This window comes from Giraffa tippelskirchi, chromosome 5 (genome assembly GCF_054371585.1).
Source record: "Giraffa tippelskirchi isolate mGirTip1 chromosome 5, T2T-mGirTip1v1.2.pri, whole genome shotgun sequence".
NCBI classification, from domain to species: domain Eukaryota; kingdom Metazoa; phylum Chordata; class Mammalia; order Artiodactyla; family Giraffidae; genus Giraffa; species Giraffa tippelskirchi.
The window spans coordinates 88,880,437-88,900,534 of NC_137279.1; the positions used below are offsets into that span (position 1 = coordinate 88,880,437).

At 53.2% G+C, this 20,098-nt stretch overlaps 1 protein-coding gene across 1 annotated transcript; it reads left to right on the forward strand.

The window, feature by feature from the left end:
• The first annotated feature begins 10,115 nt into the window (after positions 1-10,115).
• Positions 10,116-17,215, forward strand: IGSF8 (immunoglobulin superfamily member 8). Its single transcript, XM_081488007.1, has 7 exons — positions 10,116-10,319; positions 13,338-13,715; positions 14,514-14,975; positions 15,292-15,699; positions 15,919-16,332; positions 16,663-16,793; positions 16,960-17,215. Exons 1-6 carry the CDS (start codon positions 10,265-10,267, stop codon positions 16,776-16,778), a joined length of 1,833 nt encoding a protein of 610 aa, XP_081344133.1. The 5' UTR covers positions 10,116-10,264; the 3' UTR covers positions 16,779-16,793; positions 16,960-17,215.
• The last annotated feature ends 2,883 nt before the right edge of the window (positions 17,216-20,098 follow it).

Below are 20,098 nucleotides of genomic sequence, written 5' to 3' on the forward strand. Positions count from 1 at the left end.
TTGCTGTCTGAGCCACCAGGAAAGCCCCTGGCTCCCTCCCTTAAAGGCTCAGGCTGGCCTGAGACTCCTAGAGAGGCCGCATTCCCCCTTTCTCTGCTCACCCCACCGCAGGCATCGGCCTCAGTGCCGGGTCAGCCTGGGTGGATTTTTTATGGACCAGACGGGAAGCTCTCCATTCCCCGAGATATATCCCTCCTCTGCCGCACGCGCGCGTGCTGCGTGTCTGTGCATCGCTCTGCAGCATGACGTGACGTCATTCTGCAGGAAGCCTCTCTGTGTTATTGTGGGTACACGCATGTGTCTGTATGTGTGATGCTCCTCTGCTTGCGGTTTGCTCTCCTCCCCCAGGTTTCCAGGTTACATAAGGAACTGAGGGGGCTACTCAGGCCTGGGCCATGGGCTCCCCCTACTGGTAGCCTCTGGAACTCACAGCCTGTGGAGGGGCTTCAGGAAGAGCTGGTCTCCCAGGGCCTCATTCCCACAGGGATGCCAGCCCAGTCCTCATTGACTGCCTGCCCTTAGCTTCTCCCCATCCCCAAGCCCTGGGGTGCTCTCTACTTCTGAGTGTCCTTCTCATGACAGTCATACTAGGGGGTTGGTTATCACTTGCTTATGGTACATCTCCGTGGCATGACTGTATGTTCTGTAAAGGGAACATGTCCACCTGTTTACCACTGCATCTCCAGTGCCCAGCATGGAGTGTGGCCCAACTGGCATTTGTGTGTGTGTGTGTGTGTGTATGCTTCCACAGCATGCCCATTAAAAAAAATGTAATTAGAGTACGGTTGATTTACAATGTTGTGTTAGTTTCTGCTGTATAGCAAAGTGAATCAATCCAAGTGGAGAAGTATAATATAGCCACTCTATTTTAGATTCTTTCCCCCATATAGGTCATTACAGAGTATTAAGTACAGTTCCCTGTGCTATACAGTAGGTCCTTAACAGTTATCTATTTCCAATCGGTATTTGTGCAATGAAAAGTTTATAGGGCGGAGAGGCTTGGGAAGACAGTGGGGTATGGGAAGTTTTTTTTTAAGCTTTTAAAAAGTCAATGTTTATTCCTTTTAAAATACTTGGGAGACTTTAAAAAGGTCCAAAGTCCTAAGGATGTACAGGTTTCAGATAAGATGAAAGTTTGGTGCTGTTGATATCTCTGTTGCTTAAGCCTAAATTTTAACCTGTTCAAATTCTATACCTCCATGATTCTTCCACTTAGGGAGTAGTAAATTTCTCTGTCTTTCAGTAGACTGCATAAAAAATGACCACTCCTAGAGCAACGGGAAAAACAGCAGCAGTAGCAATCATGGTCACTCCCTGGGGGCTTTTGGACAGATAGGCTTGAACTTGTTACACCTTAACCACTTAAAAGCTGTGTGGCCTAGGGCAAAATGCTTAACCCCTCTGAACCTCAGGTTTCTCATCCCTTAAATGACACCATCTGCCACAACATACTATAAAGACTGTAAGTAATATCCAAAAGGGCCTTAGTATGCAGGCATCTGTGAAAAGGAACAAAGGAAACCTAAATCAAAATGGAATCAGGATGCCATGAAGGGAGAACTCTCACGCATTCGCTGCTCACCACAGCTTACAGATCCCAGCACCAAGAAGGAAGTCTTCCTTTTGACTCAGCAGCAAGCTGTCCATTGCTTGGAGCCAATAGAAATTCCCTGCCCACAGCCTCTTCCTCCCCTTTGATTTCTTCCTGTGTGTGCGCATGCTCAGTCGCGTCCATGTCCAACTCTTTGCAAGCCTATGGACCATAGCCTGCCAGACTCGTCTGTCCATGGGATTTTCCAGGGAAGAATACTGGAGTGGGTTGCCACATCCTCCTCCAGGGGATTTTCCTGACCCAGACCCAGGGATCAAACTTGAGTCTCCTGCATCTCCTGCATTGCGGCTGGATTCTTTACCCACTGAGCCACCTGGGAAGCCCTCCATTTCTTCCTAAAACCTAGTAAAACTTAAGTTTCCCTTTGTCTCTTTGGTTTTGCCTGTGGTTCATCATAGTGTGCATGACCCGAACGGCAATTCCTGTGCTATTCATGGATAAAGTTAATTTGATTAGCTTAAGACCTTGTTGTTTCATGGGGAAGGAAATGGCAACCCACTCCAGTATTCTTCCCTGGAGAATTCCATGGACAGAGGAGCCTGACGGGCTACAGTCCACGGGGTTGCAAAGAGTCCGATATGACCGAGCAACTAACACACTTTTGATGTTTCATTTTTAAGGTCAACATTTCACAGCGACCATTACGGGACCCAAAGGAGATGAGCCCCTTAGAACAGTGTGCTCTCTGCTCCTGTGAGCTGCCTTCTTCTTGTGGTTCACAAGTTTCTTCTCAGATCTGAGCTCCCTCTTTTTGGTTGAATTCTCTGACCATTCAGGATCTGTTTTTTTTCTCCTTTCGGTGAGTACTTTTTCTTTTTTTTCTTTTTCTGAACTTTACATTAAAATTATGCGATCCTAGTCCTCTAAACACTCTGAGGATGGCCCTTCCTTTGGGACCCTGGCCCCTTCTGTGTTTAAACACTATGGTCCCTCCGCGTATGCATTTTTAATCTGATGGACTGACCAAACCAAAGATAACTTAGAACTTCGATGACCATGATGGTGAAGCTTCAGTCTCCCCAGTTTGTTTCTCTCAGAACGAAACTTGAGGATTGTGGTTCCAAAATACAACACACTGAATGGCAGGCTTATTTCAGTTGCTGCTAAGTCACTTCAGTCGTGTCCGACTCTGTGCGACCCCACAGACAGCAGCCCACCAGGCTCCCCCGTCCCCGGGATTCTCTAGGCAAGAACACTGGAGTGGGTTGCCATTTCCTTCTCCAATGCATGCAAGTGAAAAGTGAAAGTGAAGTCGCTCAGTCGAGTCCGACTCTTAGCGACCCCATGGACTGCAGCCCACCAGGCTCCTCCGTCCATGGGATTTTCCAGGCAACAGTACTGGAGTGGGGTGCCATCGCCTTCTCCAAGTTGACATCTTATTGATTTGTTTAGGCTGCACTGGGTCTTCGTCGCAGCTCATGGAGGCTAGCTGTGGCGAGCAGGGGCTACTTTCTAGTGCAGCTGCACAGGCTTCTCATGCTGGCGGCTTGTCTTATTGCAGAGCACAGGCTCCAGGGCACACAGGCTCAGTAGTTGTGGTGCATGGGGTTAGTTGCCCCAGAGTATGTGGGATCTTCCCGGACCAGGGATCAAACTTGTGTACCCAGCATTGACAGGTGGATTCTTAACCACTAGACCACCAGGAAAGTCCTCACTTGACATCTTGGGGCTTTACAAAATAAGCTTTCTAAACTGACCGAGGTGAATAAACCATTACAGGAAGATTAAAAGGCATTGGAAGACTCCATTCTCTTTCTCTACTGGATGTACCCCACTTCCTTTGTACGCACCACATCCTCATTCCAACCCTCTCACTGAATTTCCCTTTTACTTCAAGCCTCACTCTTTCTTACTTTCTCCTCATCGGAACCTGTTAGAACCTGTTCCTTTAAAATCAGTCCCTCTGAGGGTCCCAATGCTAAGCCCCTAATTTCCCATGTCTTCTAGACTAAGGCCCAACTACAGCCATAGTCAAGGATTTTCTTAGAGCTACTGAAGATCCTTATAGATTTCGCAGAGGTATTTAATACAGTTATCCGGACTTACCAATCAGGTTCCTCAGATTTATGCCAGCTAGTTCACATGCTTGTTGGCAAAGGCCAAGCCCAACACTAAATGAACACAGCTAATTGGAATAACCCCCCAAAATCTCTAGAACTGCAAACGAGAGACCGACCCCCTGCCTCATAGAATCACACTCACCAGTTGCTAGATGACTTCACCTGGCAACCTCCCAAACTTGTTAACTGGAATAAGATTCAGGCTTACACTCAGAAACCAATGATTCTATGCACATCTTTGTGAAAGTGTTAGTCGCTAAGTCGTGTCCGACTCTTTGCGATCCCATGGACTGTAGCCCACCAAGCTCCTCTGTCCATGGGATTTCCAAGGCAAGAATACTAGAGTGGATTGGCATTTCCTTTTCCAGGGGATCTTCCCTGCTCAGAGATCGAAGTCAGATCTCCTGCATTGCAGGAGGATTCTTTATCATCTGAGCTACCAGGGAAGCCCCTCTTTAGAGTCAACACCAAATGTTTTTGAGATTTTTGATCTACCTCTGGATGTTGAATCCATTTGGGTAGCCTTCAACTCTGTGTTCATCAATAGGCTAAACCATGATCTTTCTCTCTTGGTGAAGTGAACCAGAACAGAACAGGAAACCATGTCTATTCCATACATAAACTGGCAACCCAATTAGCCTGTACCCTATATGATTATATTAAGAAAAAGACCATTAAAATCTTTAATCTCCAGCTTCAACAGATGGAGGCCTTTAAGTAAAAATCCTCCTGGCCTTTCATTATTGTCAGAAGCCAGGACATTAAAAAAGAAGACTACTATAAACTAAACACTTCAGGAGTCTTCAGTCACCCAATCAATCTTTCCAGTGTCTTCCTACATTCCAATTATGGGACTTAAGAAATCACAGGGGGTTTCCCCAACCCTTCTCTAGACTGGAAATGAATTTCTACTGGAGCTACTGTTAAACAGCCCCTGCTTCAGAATGCTAAACCGTTTCAAGTAGTGGGGTACTCTAATAAACTTAAACAAGTCAAGAAAAAATTGAATCAAAAATGCCTAAACAGCCTACTGATGACAAAGTGAAGGAGCAGGTTGATACGCTGTTTAAAGTGTTACATATTGTGAATTTTAACACCAGTATGCAGGCTTTAATGTTGCTTTCCCAAGTAATGAATTCTTAGCAGATGATATCAGAGCAATATTATGCAGCATTGCATAGGAAGATGTTGGATTCAGGGCTGATGTTTATTCCTAAAATACAATCCAGGAAAATATGTCCTCACTGCTTCTAGGCACTTTAAATTGCCTGATGGACCATTTGAGATTTGGCAAATGGATTTCATACAGCTACCCTAATCTCACAGGTGTAAATATGTCTTGGCAATGGTTTGTGTGTTTTCTTATTGGACTGAAGCTTTTCAATGTAGATAGACTTCTGATTCCTCAGTGGCTAAGATCCTATTGGAAAAGATCATTCCTACCTGAGGGAACCATCCCCAAACTTCCTAGTACTGGGGAACTCACTTTACTGGTCAAGTGCAACAAGAAGTCTGTGCTGTTTGACCAGTTTTACAACATTTTCACTGCACTTATCATCCCAGTCTTCAGGAATAGTCAAATGCACCAACGGCATCATCAAAACCCAATAGGAGGGGCTTCCCTGGTGGCTCAGTGGTAAAGAAACTGCCTGCCAATGCAGGAGACACAGGTTTGATCCCTGGTCCGGGAAGATCCCACATACCAAGGAGCAACTAAGCCCATGCGCCACAACTACTGAAGCCCTCTCGCCCCAGAGCTCGTGCTCTGCAACTAGAGAAACCATCGCAATGAGAAGCCCACCCACCACAACTAGAGAGTAGCCCCCGAATTAGAGAAAAGCCCACACAGCAACGAAGACCCAGCACAGCCAAAAATAAATAAATTAAAAAAAATAAAAAACAATAGGAGGGATTCCCTGGTGGCTCCCCTCCTGCCAATGCAGGAGACATGGGTGTGATCCCTGGTCTGGGAGGATCCCACATTCTGCAAAGCAGCTAAGCCTATGCATCACAACTACTGAGCCCACACACAGCAACCACTGAGCCCGAACACCCTAGAGCCCTTGTTCTGCAACAAGAAGCCACTGCAATGAGAAGCCCGTGCACTGCAACTAGAGAGTAGCCCCTGTTTGCCACAAGTAGAGAAAGTCCATGCAGCAATGAAGTCCCAACATAGCCAATAATAAATAAATAAATTTAAAAATTTAAAAAAAAATTTGTAGAGACCCCTGGCCAAAAACATTGCCATTAGTTCTTCTGAACCTGAGGGACATTCCTTTTGGAACCCACACACTATGTTTAACCATATATTGAAACAATCATGGCATGATTAAAACAATCATGGCATGCTCCTGGGGCATGAAGACCTTAAGCACCACACTTTACAACCTGGAGAATTTTTCTACTGGAAAAGACATCTCCAGAAAGACTCTCTTCAACCCCACTGGAAAGGCCACTATCAAGTACTATTAACCAACCCTTGTGCCATGAAACTCCCAAGGAATAGGCTCTTGGATCCATGTGCCACATCTAAAGAAAGCACCAAGTCCCAACTGGACCTACACCCCAACTGGTGACCTAAAAGTAAAGATTTCCAAGAATTGAAGCATACAATAGATGAAGGAAACAGCTTTCCCAATATGACCAGCCTGTACATCTTTTCCCTACTGTTACTTCTTGCCTTATCTTCTCCCTCTCTTTCTTGAAAAGACAATGCTCTTACCCATATTTCCCAATCTATTGCCAAAGAGGAAAAACTTTCTAACTGTCAGATTTGTACCAGAAACCTCAATATGTCCATGACAGTCGTGACCCTCTAGTATTATCTTAAGTCTGATTGCTGTAACAAAATAAACCCCTTTTTTTGCAGCCTTTAGTGATGAAATCTACAGAACAGAATGGTTTCTCCCTAAATATCCCCCAAACACACTGACTCTTGGCTCCAAAGGACCAACTGACAAATTCCAGTTAGTGGCACTATTTATAAGTTGATGTGCGCCACCTGCCTTTAGCTTTGTCTGTGGTAAATGAAACTCTCAATGAGTCTGTGAATATTTGGACAGCTGGTAAATGAGAGGCCAGAGTTTGTTGGGATATTTAATCATCCCTCTTAATATCTATAATAAATCTGAAGCTTCCTACTTATTTTCCCCATTAAACGTTCATAAGCATCTCAAGTGGAAGCTACGTGGGCCATACATGACTCTGGACCCACCCCCTTAGCAAGAGCCTATCCCTCTTGGGTCAAAATGCCAATGAGCATATGAATAGAAATCTCTCCTTAAAGTTAGGAGAGCTAGCTGATTCTGCAGCCTAACAACGATCACTTGAATTCCTGGCTAAAGTAGTTGTAGACGATCAATAGCCTTGACTCCAAACAAGGTGGTATTAGCCGATACCACCTGTTGCCCATGGACAAATGCCTCTGGAGAAGGAGAAACTCAACCATACAAGATCAGGAAGAAGTATACTTGCTATTTGTCAATTGACTACTTTAGGGTCATGATTTAAAAGCATCATACAAACAAAGCCACTTTTAATTTTGCTTTGTGTAATTTAAAAATTTTGCAACTTTTGCCTGTTCAACCTTGGCAGAAACAAAGCACCAAATAGAATGTTGACTCAACACGACACTTTCAAGGAACTATTTTGATCAAAAGGGGAATATGTGAAAATGAACAAAGGAAACCGAAGTCCAAATGGAGTCAGGAAGCCATGAAGAGAGAGGGCTCTTACACACATAACACTCACTATAGCTTACAGATCCCAAACAGGAAAAACGGCTTCTTTCTGACTCAGCAACGATAAGCTGTTGACCACTTGAAGAAAATGAAAATGAAATCTGCCCTCTCGTTTTCTCCTTAAAATGAAAGCTCCTCCTATGAAAGCTCAGCTTCTCTTTGTCTTCTCCAACATGCCTATGGTTCAGCATAGTTTGTGTCTCTTCAACTGTAATTCCTCTGCTGTTCCTGGATAAACTCACTTTTGTAGCTTAAGACCTTGTTATCTTTAAGATCGACAAGTCCCATAAATTGCATCTATGATGATAATGATGTTTGGCAACATCTCTCGTCTCTGAAGCATCAGAAAGGCATCATGTCCACTCCACTCCCAAATAAAGGGAGTGTGGCTTTTCTCCAAAAGCTTCCCAACACATTTCCGTTTTCACATAACTCAACCTGGCCTGGGAATGCATTTAGATAAAATGAGTCTGGAGATATCAGGCTGTAGATAGGATAAAGTATGAGGGAAAAGGCACCCTGCTGCCCTATTCTTGGGGCAGAACTAGAAGTATTGAGAGGGGAGGGCTGGGCCTCTGATTCCCTCAGTGCTCCCCAGGATTCTGCTTCAGAATTTCTCCAGCCTCTCTAGGGTTCCTGATGTGGCTTCAACTGAGCACCTCCTCTGATCTAGACTCTATGCCAGACTCTGAGAAGACAAAGTCAAGGAAGGTCGTCTGGCCTGTGCCACTTCCCCTCTCTGGGCCTCCATTTCCTCCTCTGTAAAAGGGAGTAAGGAGTGAAAGGAAGGGTTGGGGGGAATGAGTGGGAACAGATGAAAGTTTGAGGATGAAGGTGCTAGATGAGCTTTGGGGTCACCCCCTATGGATGGCCACTCTGACAAGCCTTATCTTAGCAGACCTGGTTGTCTCTTTTCCTGGTCTGGTCCCACCCTTCCTGTTCCTCCCCACTTCCCACGTTCTCCACCGTAGAGAAAGAGACTGAGTACTTAGGAAAGATGACTTTTCCACTCTCCCACCTCTGGGCAGGCTCCACCCCTCCCAGTGCAGTTATTGTTGTTGTTCAGTCGCTCAGTTGAGTCTGACTCTTTGCAACACCATGGACCTGCAGTGTGCCAGGCTTCCCTGTCCTTCATTATCTTCCAGAGTTTGCTCAAACTTATTTCCATTGAGTTGATGATGCCATCCAACCATCTCTTCCTCTGTTGCCCCCTTCTCCTCCTGCCCTCCATCTTTCCCAGCATCAGGGTCTTTTTCAATGAGTCGACTCTTCGCATCAGGTGGCCAAAGTATTGGAGTGTCAGTTTCAGCATCAGTCCTTCCAATGAATATTCAGGGTTGATTTCCTCTAGGAATGACTGGTTTGATCTCCTTGCTGTCCAAGGGTCTTTCAAGCATCTTCTCCAGCACCCATTTCTCCTCACTGGAACTAGAGACTCCGTCACCTAAACTCCAGGATCACCCTCTCTTTAGGTCTGAACTAAATCTCTTAGCAAACGGTTTAAATAATTTACCCCTCCCCCATCTCCTATTTCGGAGAAGGCACTGAGGGCCCACTCCAGTACTCTGGAAAATCCTATGGACGGAGGAGGCTGGCAGGCTGCAGTCCATGGGGTCGCTAAGAGTCGGACTCGACTGAGCGACTTCACTTTCACTTTTCACTTTAATGCATTGGAGAAGGAAATGGCAACCCACTCCAGTGTTCTTGCCTGGAGAATCCCAGGGACGGCGGAGCCCGGTGGGCTGCCGTCTATGGGGTCGCACAGAGTCGGACACGACTGACGTTACTTAGCAGCAGCAGCATCTCCTACTTAGTGTATTCTGTGCCAAACACCTTCTGTGCATTATCTCAATTGTCACAAAAATCCTTTGGGGTGGATGTTATCCATTTCAATTTTCCAACAAGAAAAGTGGAAAGATGTTAAGCAGCTTGACCAGGATTGCCAACCAGGAAGTGACGGCACCCAGTGGCCCAGCCTCCTAACTCTCTTCCTCTTGTTCTGCCACGAGGGGGTAGCAAACAGGTCGGCAGTGACCCTGTGGAGCCCGGTAGCGCCCTTCAGCTCAGATTCTCCTAGTTCCGCAACGCCTAGATCCCGCCCTTTTCCGTTTCAGCAGGATTTGCCGCAAGGCCTAGAGGTCCAGAGTAAATAGCCAGGTTCTAAGGGCGAAGGCAGTCACTTCGCCCACCCCAGGGCCCTAGCATCTAACTCTCAGAGAAAAGCCAGAAGGTGCAGGGCACCTGTGCACTCTGCGGAGCTGGTGGGGACTTGGCCAAGCTCCGGTGCCTCCCGCCCGCGGACTGGGGTCGGGGCGGAGCTAGGGCTGAAGGGGGCGGAGCTATGGCTGAGGGGGGCGGGCCTGGGCCGGGGTCTGGGCGGAGCCGAGTACCCGAGCCGCACCCGGGCTGGGCCTAGGCCGAGGTCGGGGCAGGCGGAGCCGGGGCTGAGGTCCAGGACCCTGTTGGGACAAACCCGGGGACCTGAGCAGGGCCAGGGTCGGAAGGGGTTGGGGCGGAGTTGGGGACCGGGGCAGGGCCAGACTGGGGCCAGCAACCTAGGGCCGGGGCGGGGCCTGGACAAGGCTGGGAGGGGCCGGGGCCAGGCCGGGCGGGAACGGTCTTCCTAGTAGCCTAGGCGGGAGGGAAAGCAGTAGGAGGTGGAGAGGAGGAGGGAAGAGGGAGGAGGAAAGAGGGCGGGGACTTGACAGCTCCCGCTTAGCTCAGCTCGGTTCCGCGCACCCACGCCTCGCATCTCCGCTTCGTGACCCCCACCCGGGCATGCGCCCCCCGAACCCCTGGTCACCCAGAGCCCGCGCCGCCCCCCAGAGCCTTCCCAGAGCCGGCTGTGCAGGATGGGCGCCCTCGGTCCCAAGTTGCCGCCGCCGCTGCTGCTGCTGTTAATGCTGGGTAAGCCCGGCCCCGCGCCCCGGCTCCCAGTCCCGCCCGGCAGGTGCCTGCTGTCTGCTGTTCAGCCCTGCCGTCTCCCCAGCATTTCGGAGCCCCTGGTACCCCCTTCTCCCTCAGCGGCGCCTCCAGCTTTCCTGGGCCTGGCGCCCAGCTGCCCTCTGTGGCCGCCGGCCTAACCAGTCTTGGGGGTGGAGTGAGGCTCCCCGGTTCTAGGCCCTAGGCTGGGACACAGTGAGGACCCACCAAAGTGCGGTCCCCAGGGACCGCCAGGCCTCCGGGGCCCGGGCCCCGCTTCCCTGCTGGCACACTCAGGCCCTGGGGGCGCTGCGACTCCTGTCTGCCTCACACTCAGCTTCAGGCCCGGCCTTAGGTACTCGCCCTGCGTGGGCAGTGCCTGGCCATCTTCATAATCGCCCGAGTTGGCTAGAGGCCCAGGGGCCTGTTCTGCCCACGATCTTTTGAAGTAAGTCTCCCCTAATTGCACCCCCCTCTCCAACTTCATTATCTGACGTGTCAGTCTCATCCTGGACCGGGTCTCTCAGATAGCACTTGTCTCTGTAGCCTCCCACCAGCCGTCACACCCCCTTAGTCCCAGCCTCCCTGCCTCAGGAGAAACCAGACTCCCTGGAGACTGATGCTGAGATCCCCAAGCACCCATGTCTGTTGTGGTGGGTGTTCACGGTGGGCTGTCTGGACCACTGCTGCATGGATGCATGAGGACAGTGACAGTGGAAATGTTTTGGGTGTGAACTGGAGGGCTCCCTGTAGGGATGGCCTGGGGAGGAGGATGGGACAGTGACTGCCTACACACTCAGGAGACTGCAACCCTTGAAATCAGAACACAGGGCGGTGAGGCGGTGGCTTTGGTGCCAGGATTTGGAGCTGCCATAGTTAAGGCAGAGGCTGACGTAGCCCCAGCTGCCTGTTTCTAGACCAGCGCTCCATCTCAGAGCCAGGCGGCCTCCCTGTACTGCATAGGTCCCTGGGCCCTGTGGGACTAGAAGGAGTCCTCTCCTTGGGGCCCTAGGCAGGAGGCAGGAGGACATACAGAGGAGGGAGCTGTGGGGCCTGGTTACCTAGCACTGGGCCTCTTTTCCCCAGTGGGCAGCATGGCGCAGAGAGGAGCCCAAGGTAAGTGTAGTGCAGAGAGATAAGAGAGTCTGTGAGATCTGAGTGCCCTGGATATGGGCACTTACTCTCATCTTGAAGGCGAGGAAAATGAAATAACTTGCCCCAGAGAACACACTGAGTGAGTGTTGGGGCTTGGATTTGAACCCACACCAGAGAGACCCAAAGTAGGTCTCTTTGCTCTCCTTTCCTTCTCTGCTAACACAGAGGAGGGGACCTGGCTGGGGAGAGAGCTGCCTGGCAGCTGGTTTCCCAAGGCGGTGAGGGTGACTTTCCCATGGGGATCTCCAAGCATCAGCAGTTGTGGAGCCAGGAAGATGGGAGGGGGCCCTCCTGAGCAGAGTCTGCCTCGAGGGCAGGGAAGGTGTCAGCTCCTTCACTCTGATTATGAAACGCCCTGGGGCAGGGCCCTTCTGAGTCACAGGCTCGCTCACTGTCAAAGTGGAAGTTCCTAGCTCTCCTCCAGTGTAGCGTGGATGGGGCTAGTCCACACTCTACAGCTGGATATGGGCATAGGGCTGGAACTCGACTTCCGGACTCCCAGCCTGTGCTCTAACCGAGCGACCACGAGTTCTCCCCATGACTCAGCCGCAGGGAGAAGACTGTCTTCTGGAAGACAGTCTGACTACAGACTAGGTGTTTTCCTCCTTCCCCTGCAGAAAGGTTGGGGTATGTCTCTGGAATGATACTCTGCTTGGGGAGGCCATTGCCCTCAGGCCTCTCCTTGTATGTCCCCATTGCCTCCCTGGCTTTGTCCCTCTACAGGGGCACGTGGAGGCCAGCCAAGGATAGTTGGAACTTGGCCAAGACATTCTACTTCTCATACCTTACCTTTCTCATCTGTAAGATGGAGGTAGAGGGGTGACCCAGTCCTCCCTGTGTCCTGAGATTCTGTGATTTAGGGCTGTGGAAAGACAGAAGGAGAGAAGAAGCTGAGCCCTCCAAGGCCACAGGGCTACCCTTTGAGGGCAGGCTAGGGGTGAGGGTGGGGTGAAGAAGAGTTTTGGCCTCTCTGAGGAGAGAAAGATGGGAGGGGACAACCGTGAGGGCGGGTGGAGGGCGGGTGGTTGTGGTTACAGCCTCCCTACAGAAAGGGAGCAGTATGTAAATAAATGCACACTATATGCAAATTAAGGCTTTTGTTTAGGGAGTTGAGGGGTGGGGTGGGGGAGGATGATGTGTCAGCTGGGCCTTAGGGGAAGGTTGGCAGGCGCTGGTGGGGGAGGGGAGCCCCTGCCTCCAGAGCCCAGGGCAGAGGCTGGTTCTTGCCCCGTTAGCCTCAGCTGCCTCGGCAGCCCAAGGGGGCGGAGAAGCAGTGAGCTCATGACACAGCTGGAGAAGGGGGAGGGATGGTGTGGTGAGAACTGACTGGGCCTGTACCCTCTCCTGCCCAGGCCAGTGGCTCCATTGTCTGGAGTCCCCTGGCCCAGGTGACACAGCTGGGCCAACCAGCCCTTCTGATCAAAGTTTTTCCAGCTCCTTTTAAACAAAGGAGGGGGACATGTGATCTCAGGATCCCTTAGCTAGAAGGCTCAACTGGTCCGTAGACATGAGAGTAGGGTAACGAGGGGAGGGTGCAGCTGGAATCAAGGAATGGTCAAATCAGAAAGCAGATACACTCCTTCCTGCACTTAGGTGCTCTGCTTCTGGCCTGCCAGGAACAGGGATGATTCTGGGTTCTGAGGCTAACCTGGCTCTCTACCACCACCTCCTTGAGACCCAGGTGTCTTACCTCCCAGCATCCTTTCCTGATTCTCAGAACGGGGCCCAAGCTGTACACCGAGTTTCCTCAGGTTTCCTTTCCTTTCACAAGCAGGCAGCAAAGATGATGTGGGTGCCAGGGGGATGCAGTGAGGACCCAGGCATCCCTAACTTCGTCCTTCCCCATAGGAATTGGGTGCTGTGCCCGGGAAGTGCTGGTCCCTCAGGGGCCCCTGTACCGCGTGGCTGGCACAGCCATCTCCATCTCCTGCAATGTCAGTGGCTATGAGGGCTCTGCCCAGCAGGACTTCGAGTGGTTCCTGTACAGGCCCGAGGCCCCAGAGGCCGCCCTGGGCATCATCAGCACCAGGGACGCCCGGTTCTCCTATGCCATCTTTGGGCCCCGAGTGGCAGCTGGTGAGGTACAGGTGCAACGTCTGCAGGGCGATGCCGTGGTGCTCAAGATCTCCCGCCTGCAGGCCCAGGATGCTGGCATTTACGAGTGCTACACACCCTCCACTGATGCCCGCTACTTGGGCAGCTACAGCGGCAAAGTGGAACTGAAAGGTACTGGGCCCTGAGAGGGAGGTGGGGCCACACTCTCCCAAAAGGCAGAAAGTCGGGGCCGGCAGGAACTTAAGAGGAACTTGAGGTCCAAGGAGGTCCACTAATTTGACTTTGTGCAAATTAGTGACTGGCCTGGGACTCTAACCCAGAACTCTCATTCCAGTCCACTGCTCTTATTGAGGAGAGCATGGCAACCGAATCCAGTCTTCTTGCCTGGAGAATCCTCATGGACAGAGGAGCCTGGCGGGCTATAGTCCATGGGGTCACACAGGGTCAGACACAACTGAGTGACTAAGCACAGAACAGCTCTTACTCTATCAAGCTGCTTCCTGGGAGAGGGGGGAGTGTCCTTAAGCTTTCCATTCCCTGGTAGGGTAGGGGAGCCCCATAGGGTGAACAGACTCCATTCCTGGAGATTTCAGGATCCAGATCTGGGGGAGGAGTGGGGAAAGTAGAGGCAGGGTAGGAGGAGGGAGACCACGTGACATTCTTCTCTTAAGTTTCTTTGTCTTCTGAGAAGGAAGACAGAGCCACTTTGCTGAGTATTTCAAACACAGGTCAGCCTCAAACATAAGGGTGAGTAGGCGAGGGGCTGGTTCTATGAAACTCAGCAAGTATTTATTGAGTGCCTGTTGTGTGTCCAGCACTGTGCTTGGCACCTCTGGGTTACAGAAGGAATGATACAACATGAAGTCTCTGCCTTCTAGGATCTCACAGACTATTTAGGGAAATAAGTTGTAGGTAGAAAACAGCTAACAAAGGTCAACAGCCCCCCCTCACTCCACCTGTTCTCTCCAGTTCTTCCAGACACGCTGCAGGTGTCTGCTAGCCCCCCGGGGCCCCGAGGCCGCCAGGCCCCGACTTCACCCCCTCGCCTCACAGTGCACGAGGGGCAGGAGCTGGTGCTGGGCTGCCTGGCGAGGACGAGCACGCAGAAGCACACACACCTGGCCGTGTCCTTTGGGCGAGCTGTTCCCGAGGCGCCTGTGGGGCGAGCGACTCTGCAGGAAGTGGTGGGGCTCCGGCCCGACCTGGCTGTGGAGGCTGGAGCTCCCTATGCCGAGCGACTGGCAGCCGGGGAGCTGCGGCTGGGCAAGGAGGGGACCGAGCGGTACCGCATGGTGGTAGGCGGTGCCCAGGCAGACGATGCAGGCACCTACCACTGCACTGCTGCCGAGTGGATTCAGGATCCGGATGGCAGCTGGGCCCAGATCGCAGAGAAGAGGGCTGTGCTGGCACACGTGGATGTTCAGACACTGTGTGAGTGCCAGGGGTCCCCCAGTGCCAGCGGGGAGCCAGAGTATCTCAGGGACACTAGAGGGCCATGGTCCGAGACCTGGGAGCCCACCTTCCCTCGGGTGAGCAGTCTCGTTAGCATGGCTTCCTGTTAGCATCTATATGCATGATGGGTTTCCTCTGCTCAGAAATTGGTGTGGAGATGGGAGGGCCACGGCTGAGGGTGAGAGTCAGGCCCCTGGGTGGGGGAGATGGGTGGAAGTTTCCTGCTGTCAAGGGAGGACAGGTGCTCCGTGCCCTCTCCTGGCTCCTTGACACCCCTTCCCTGCCTGTATTTCAGCCAGCCAGCTGGCAGTGACAGTAGGGCCTGGTGAACGTCGGATTGGCCCAGGGGAGCCCTTGGAGCTGATGTGCAATGTGTCTGGGGCCCTGCCCCCACCAGGCCGTCATGCTGCGTACTCCGTGGGCTGGGAGATGGCGCCTGCAGGGGCACCAGGGCCCGGCCGCCTGGTGGCCCAGTTGGACACGGAGGGAGTGGGCAGCCTGGGCCCTGGCTATGAGGGCCGGCACATTGCCATGGAGAAGGTGGCTTCCCGAACTTACCGACTACGGCTGGAGGCTGCCCGGCCTGGGGATGCGGGAACCTACCGCTGCCTAGCCAAGGCCTACGTCCGAGGGTCTGGGGCCCGGCTTCGCGAAGCTGCCAGTGCTCGCTCCCGGCCCCTCCCCGTGCATGTACGAGAAGAAGGTGAGCAGGGGCAGGCTGGATCCTGGACAGGATTCGGGGTCTGTAGAACCTTTCCCTTCTGTTCCTCTGCCTCTCTCCCTCTCCATCAGCTGCCTCCATGTCTCAGTCTCACACTCCTCTTCTAAGATTGTGGGAACACTGAATTTCTGGGGTGTTGCTTGGACAGTGGTCCTAACCCCATGCGCCCTGACCTTTCACCTTCTGACCTTCGTCGTGCAGGTGTGGTGCTGGAGGCCGTGGCCTGGCTAGCGGGAGGCACAGTGTACCGTGGGGAGACTGCCTCCCTGCTCTGCAACATCTCCGTGCGGGGCGGCCCCCCTGGGCTGCGGCTCGCTGCCAGCTGGTGGGTGGAGCGGCCGGAGGAGGGGGAGCTGAGCTCTGCCCCTGCCCAACTGGTGGGTGGGGTGGGCCAGGACGGTGTGGCGGAGCTGGGGGTCCGGCCTGGAGGAGGCCCTGTCAGCGTGGAGCTGGTGGGGCCCCGAAGCCATCGGCTGAGACTGCACAGCTTGGGGCCTGAGGACGAAGGCGTGTACCACTGCGCCCCCAGCGCCTGGGTGCAGCACGCTGACTACAGCTGGTACCAGGCGGGCAGTGCCCGCTCGGGGCCTGTCACAGTCTACCCGTACACGCATGGTGAGTGATGCCTGCCCTCTTCTCCTTGGTTAGGCCTCCCCCCATCCCCCACGCTTGTTCTCCCCTTTGCATCTGATCCTCCTACTAGCTGTCTCTCTGGTCCCTCTTCCTACTCCAAAAGTCCAGCTTTCGGCCTTTCGGCACCCAGCTGCTCCAGTGTCCTGGTGGTGGGTACTGGCTTGAGCGCAGAGAGGGCAGGGAGCTGGCAGAAAACTGTGTGGGGGAGGTGGTGGTGTGGACAGCTTGACAGAAGGTGCTGGCAAACGGGTGGGACTGTGGGTGGAGAGCAGTGACACCCCAGGCTGAACAGAGCCGTCCTCTCTCGCCCAGCCCTCGACACTCTGTTTGTGCCGCTGCTGGTGGGCGCAGGGGTTGCTCTAGTCATCGGAGCCACCATCCTCGGCTCCATCACCTGCTGTTTCATGAGGAGGCTGCGGAAACGGTGATTCCTCGCACCCCAGGTGAGGGGTGAGAACCCCTAGCTCGGTCTTCCCCAGTCCTGGGATGAATGGCTCCCTCCCTGGCCCTGCTCAGCCCCTCTCAGCTCGGCGGTGGGACCCTGGCGAGGGCCAGGAGGGAGTCATGCTCTCCCAAGCCCCCTCTTCACATGCTCTCCTGTTCTTGCAGGTGTGACTGTCTCCCAGCCCAGCCGCAAGCCTGACTCTGGTGTCTGAATACCCTCTCCCTCTGCCTGCCCTTCCTTTAATTTATTTGACCTACTCCTACCCAGAGTCGAGGACGTGGCCCCCCCATCCCCCACTCCTTCCTTCCCAGGCTCCTCCCTCAGGCCTTCTGTTCATGATCTCATACCCAGCCCAAAGGGAGGCAGTTCCCTGTCCTAGACTTAGTTTTTCTAAAATGTGAATAAACTTGTTTTATAAAATCCGGGCTGGCTGTGTCTTCCCTGCCGTGGGGGCTGGAACAGGTGGCAGGGAGGCTGCTGGGGGCTGACAGCCTCTTCTGGACAACCCAGGCCTCGCTTGCCCCTACAAACACCATCTGGCCTCCGTGGGCCATGCCACCCACCCCAGGAGGGGACACCTGGGTCCCATCTGCTGTCCGAGCTGTCAGTGCAGAGCTGATTCCTGTTGGGATTCTTGCTTGGGGCGGGAAGGGAGGAAGGGGGGTGAGTTCCAGCTGAGCACGGCCTCTGCCTCAGACTTCTCCCAGGTTGCGGGGCAGGGGCTTCCAGGGCCCAGTGCCCCCTTTTCTGAGTTCCCGCGCTACTCTGCAATCTCTCTCTCTTGGTCAGGCTAATCTTGGACCTGACTCCTCCCCCCAAGGCCCTGGGGCCTCAGCCTTTCCCTTCCTGATCTTCATTATTTGGTCTGACAGCAGCAGAATGGAAGCCCCAGAACACAGCCACCTGGGTGACGGGGGGACAGCACTCAGAGGAGCCCCTACAAAACCCCCTGCTCCTCCTGGCTGCCCCCCATCCCCTCCCGTGCCCTTGGGGCTCCCTGAATCTGTCTCTGCCTAAGGATTCTCTGATCTCTTTCAAGTCAGTGATTTAAACATTTATTGAGCATTACCAGTTTGCCAAGTGTTGTTTTTACAGATGGGGAAACTGAGGCCCAGAAAAGTGACGCGACTTGCCCAGAGTCATAGGACTAAGTAGTGACAGTGTCGGGACTTGAACCCAGGTCTCCAGACTGCCTGCACTGCACACAGTGGGGCCCTGAGTGCTGGCCGAGTGTGAGGAGAGGGGTGGCAGGGACTCAGTGCCTTCCATCCAGCCTCAGTTCTCTGCAGTGGGTTCATTTTTAGTGGGTGAACTACCATGTGAGCAAGTGTGGACACCAACAGTCCCCTCCCTTCTAGCCAGACTCCAGCTGTTTCAGCAAATTGAACCAAAAGTGCACCCCATTCCATCCCCCAACATTTGTTTTTTTGCAAACAACTGATGCCAGGGTGCAGGGATCTCATCTTTGACTGATGGTGACGCGGGTGACCCTGACCTGAGGCAAAGACGTCCTCTCTGAGCTGGCACGGCTCCTTCCTGCTTCCAGGAGGTATAGCGTCTCACAGGACCCCAGCTTCGCCGCCTGGAACGCAGCACACTGGGGTGCTCCCCCCCAAGGAGTTCAGACTTTTATTAAAGTTCAGGAGTGGGACGTAGCCAGGGCCAAGGGCTGGAGGTCACCGCTGGGGATGGTGGGCTTACGTGTGTGTACACGTCTCTCCCAGCCACAGGTCCCCCCATCTCTGCACCTTCTTGACTCGCTGCTGCTCTCCCTTCATCCACCTGGGATGAGGCCAGGAAGGGGGTGCACGTGGCATGGGAACATGTCTCCAGGGGCCCCTGTCCCAGCTGGGCACACGGCAGGCCACAGCCACATCCAGATATTTGGACTCTCACTTCTCTCTCACACCTTCTCCCGCGTTTAAGCCTACCTCAAGTCCCACATGGGGTTCCATCCTCTGTCACTGACGCCCTTCCTCTTCCAGCCCCCACTGCCTCCCCAGGACTCCCCTGAAGCCCTCCCAGCTGCTTTGCTCTATCTAGTATGCCTACTCATCTTCACCAAACCCCATCTCTAGCTTGTCGCTGCCCTATTTTCACTGACAGGTGAGTCCCCGGGTCCAGAGTTCAACTCTTCAGCCTGGGTTTCAGGGTCCCCTTTCCCCCCACCACAATTCTCCACCTGTTATATTTCAGTCTCCTTCCCAAGCATCCTCAGCTACTCCTCAGCTTGATGCCCACTTCCTGACAGAACTCCCACATCTGCTTCTCAAAGTGTGGTCCCTGTTCTGGCATCAGGACCTAGAACTCGTTAGAAATGCAGAGCTTTAGTCTCTACCCCAGACCTACTGTGTCAGAAACTCTGGGAGTGGGGTTCAACCATCTGTGTCCCCGAGCCCTCCAGGTTGACCCTGATGCCCACCCAAGTTCACAGCTGCTGGCTCAGGTCACTCTAGGTCTGACTCAGTCCTTGGCTTTCTGATCACGGAGCCCTCCCACCCCTACTCAGATTGCCCAGGTTCTTGGTTTGAAACAGTTGCCAAAGGCATATGTCTCTGTTTTTCCCACGTGCATGTGCCATATTCCCGGAATAGGAATCGGATCTCTGACCACTTCCCTACACATGCCCGGGTCAGTGCTCCGGACCCAGCTGGCACCCAGTGAGCCATGTATTCACATGACTCCCTCTCATTGTACCCCAAGACTGATTCTTGTTTCCCGAGGGCCCCGTGTCCCAGCTCTAGTGAACTCACGAGCTCCATGTCTCTCCTGGTTCTTCTCTTCACAACCCTTCTCTCCCCTCCCGCCTCTGCAGTGGCACTTATGAGATCTCACTCCGCTGTTAGAAAATGGTCGTCCCAGGTTTGTCTTTCCCAGGCCCAGCCCCAGGGCCCTAGGGCCCCAGCTCTGGCATCTCCCCTACAGTTGGTTTCCCTGCATCATGGACGAGGTCATTCACACCCTACTGAGCTGCCCCTGCAGCCTTTCAGCCTCCCTCCCAGCCTGTCACAGTGGTGGGGGTGGAGGTGGGAGGACAGCCTCTTCATCTCTGCCTGCCTCCTTCCAGCTTTCTCTTCTCTGGGTCAGCTTGGGCTGCTGTGTCCAGTGAGACAGATGCACCAGACTCGGGAGGCTGGCTGAGGAGAAGAGTAGGGACTAAAATCCAGCCCACATCTGCTCCCCAAGCCATGCACCCTGGTTTAGGGTGGTGTCAGTCTAGAGGAAAAGGGTGCCTTTTTAGAATTTGCACAAAGATGCTCTGTGAGTTAGCGGCAGCCCTGAGCACACCACCAGCCTGTCAGC

Coding starts and splice junctions, on each gene's coding strand:
- IGSF8 (XM_081488007.1), top strand. CDS start 10,265: ATGGGCGCCCTCGGTCCCAAGTTGCCGCCGCCGCTGCTGCTGCTGTTA. Junction 14,976..15,291: donor CGTGGATGTTCAGACACTGT/GTGAGTGCCAGG, acceptor CCTGTATTTCAG/CCAGCCAGCTGGCAGTGACA. Junction 16,333..16,662: donor AGTCTACCCGTACACGCATG/GTGAGTGATGCC, acceptor TCTCTCGCCCAG/CCCTCGACACTCTGTTTGTG.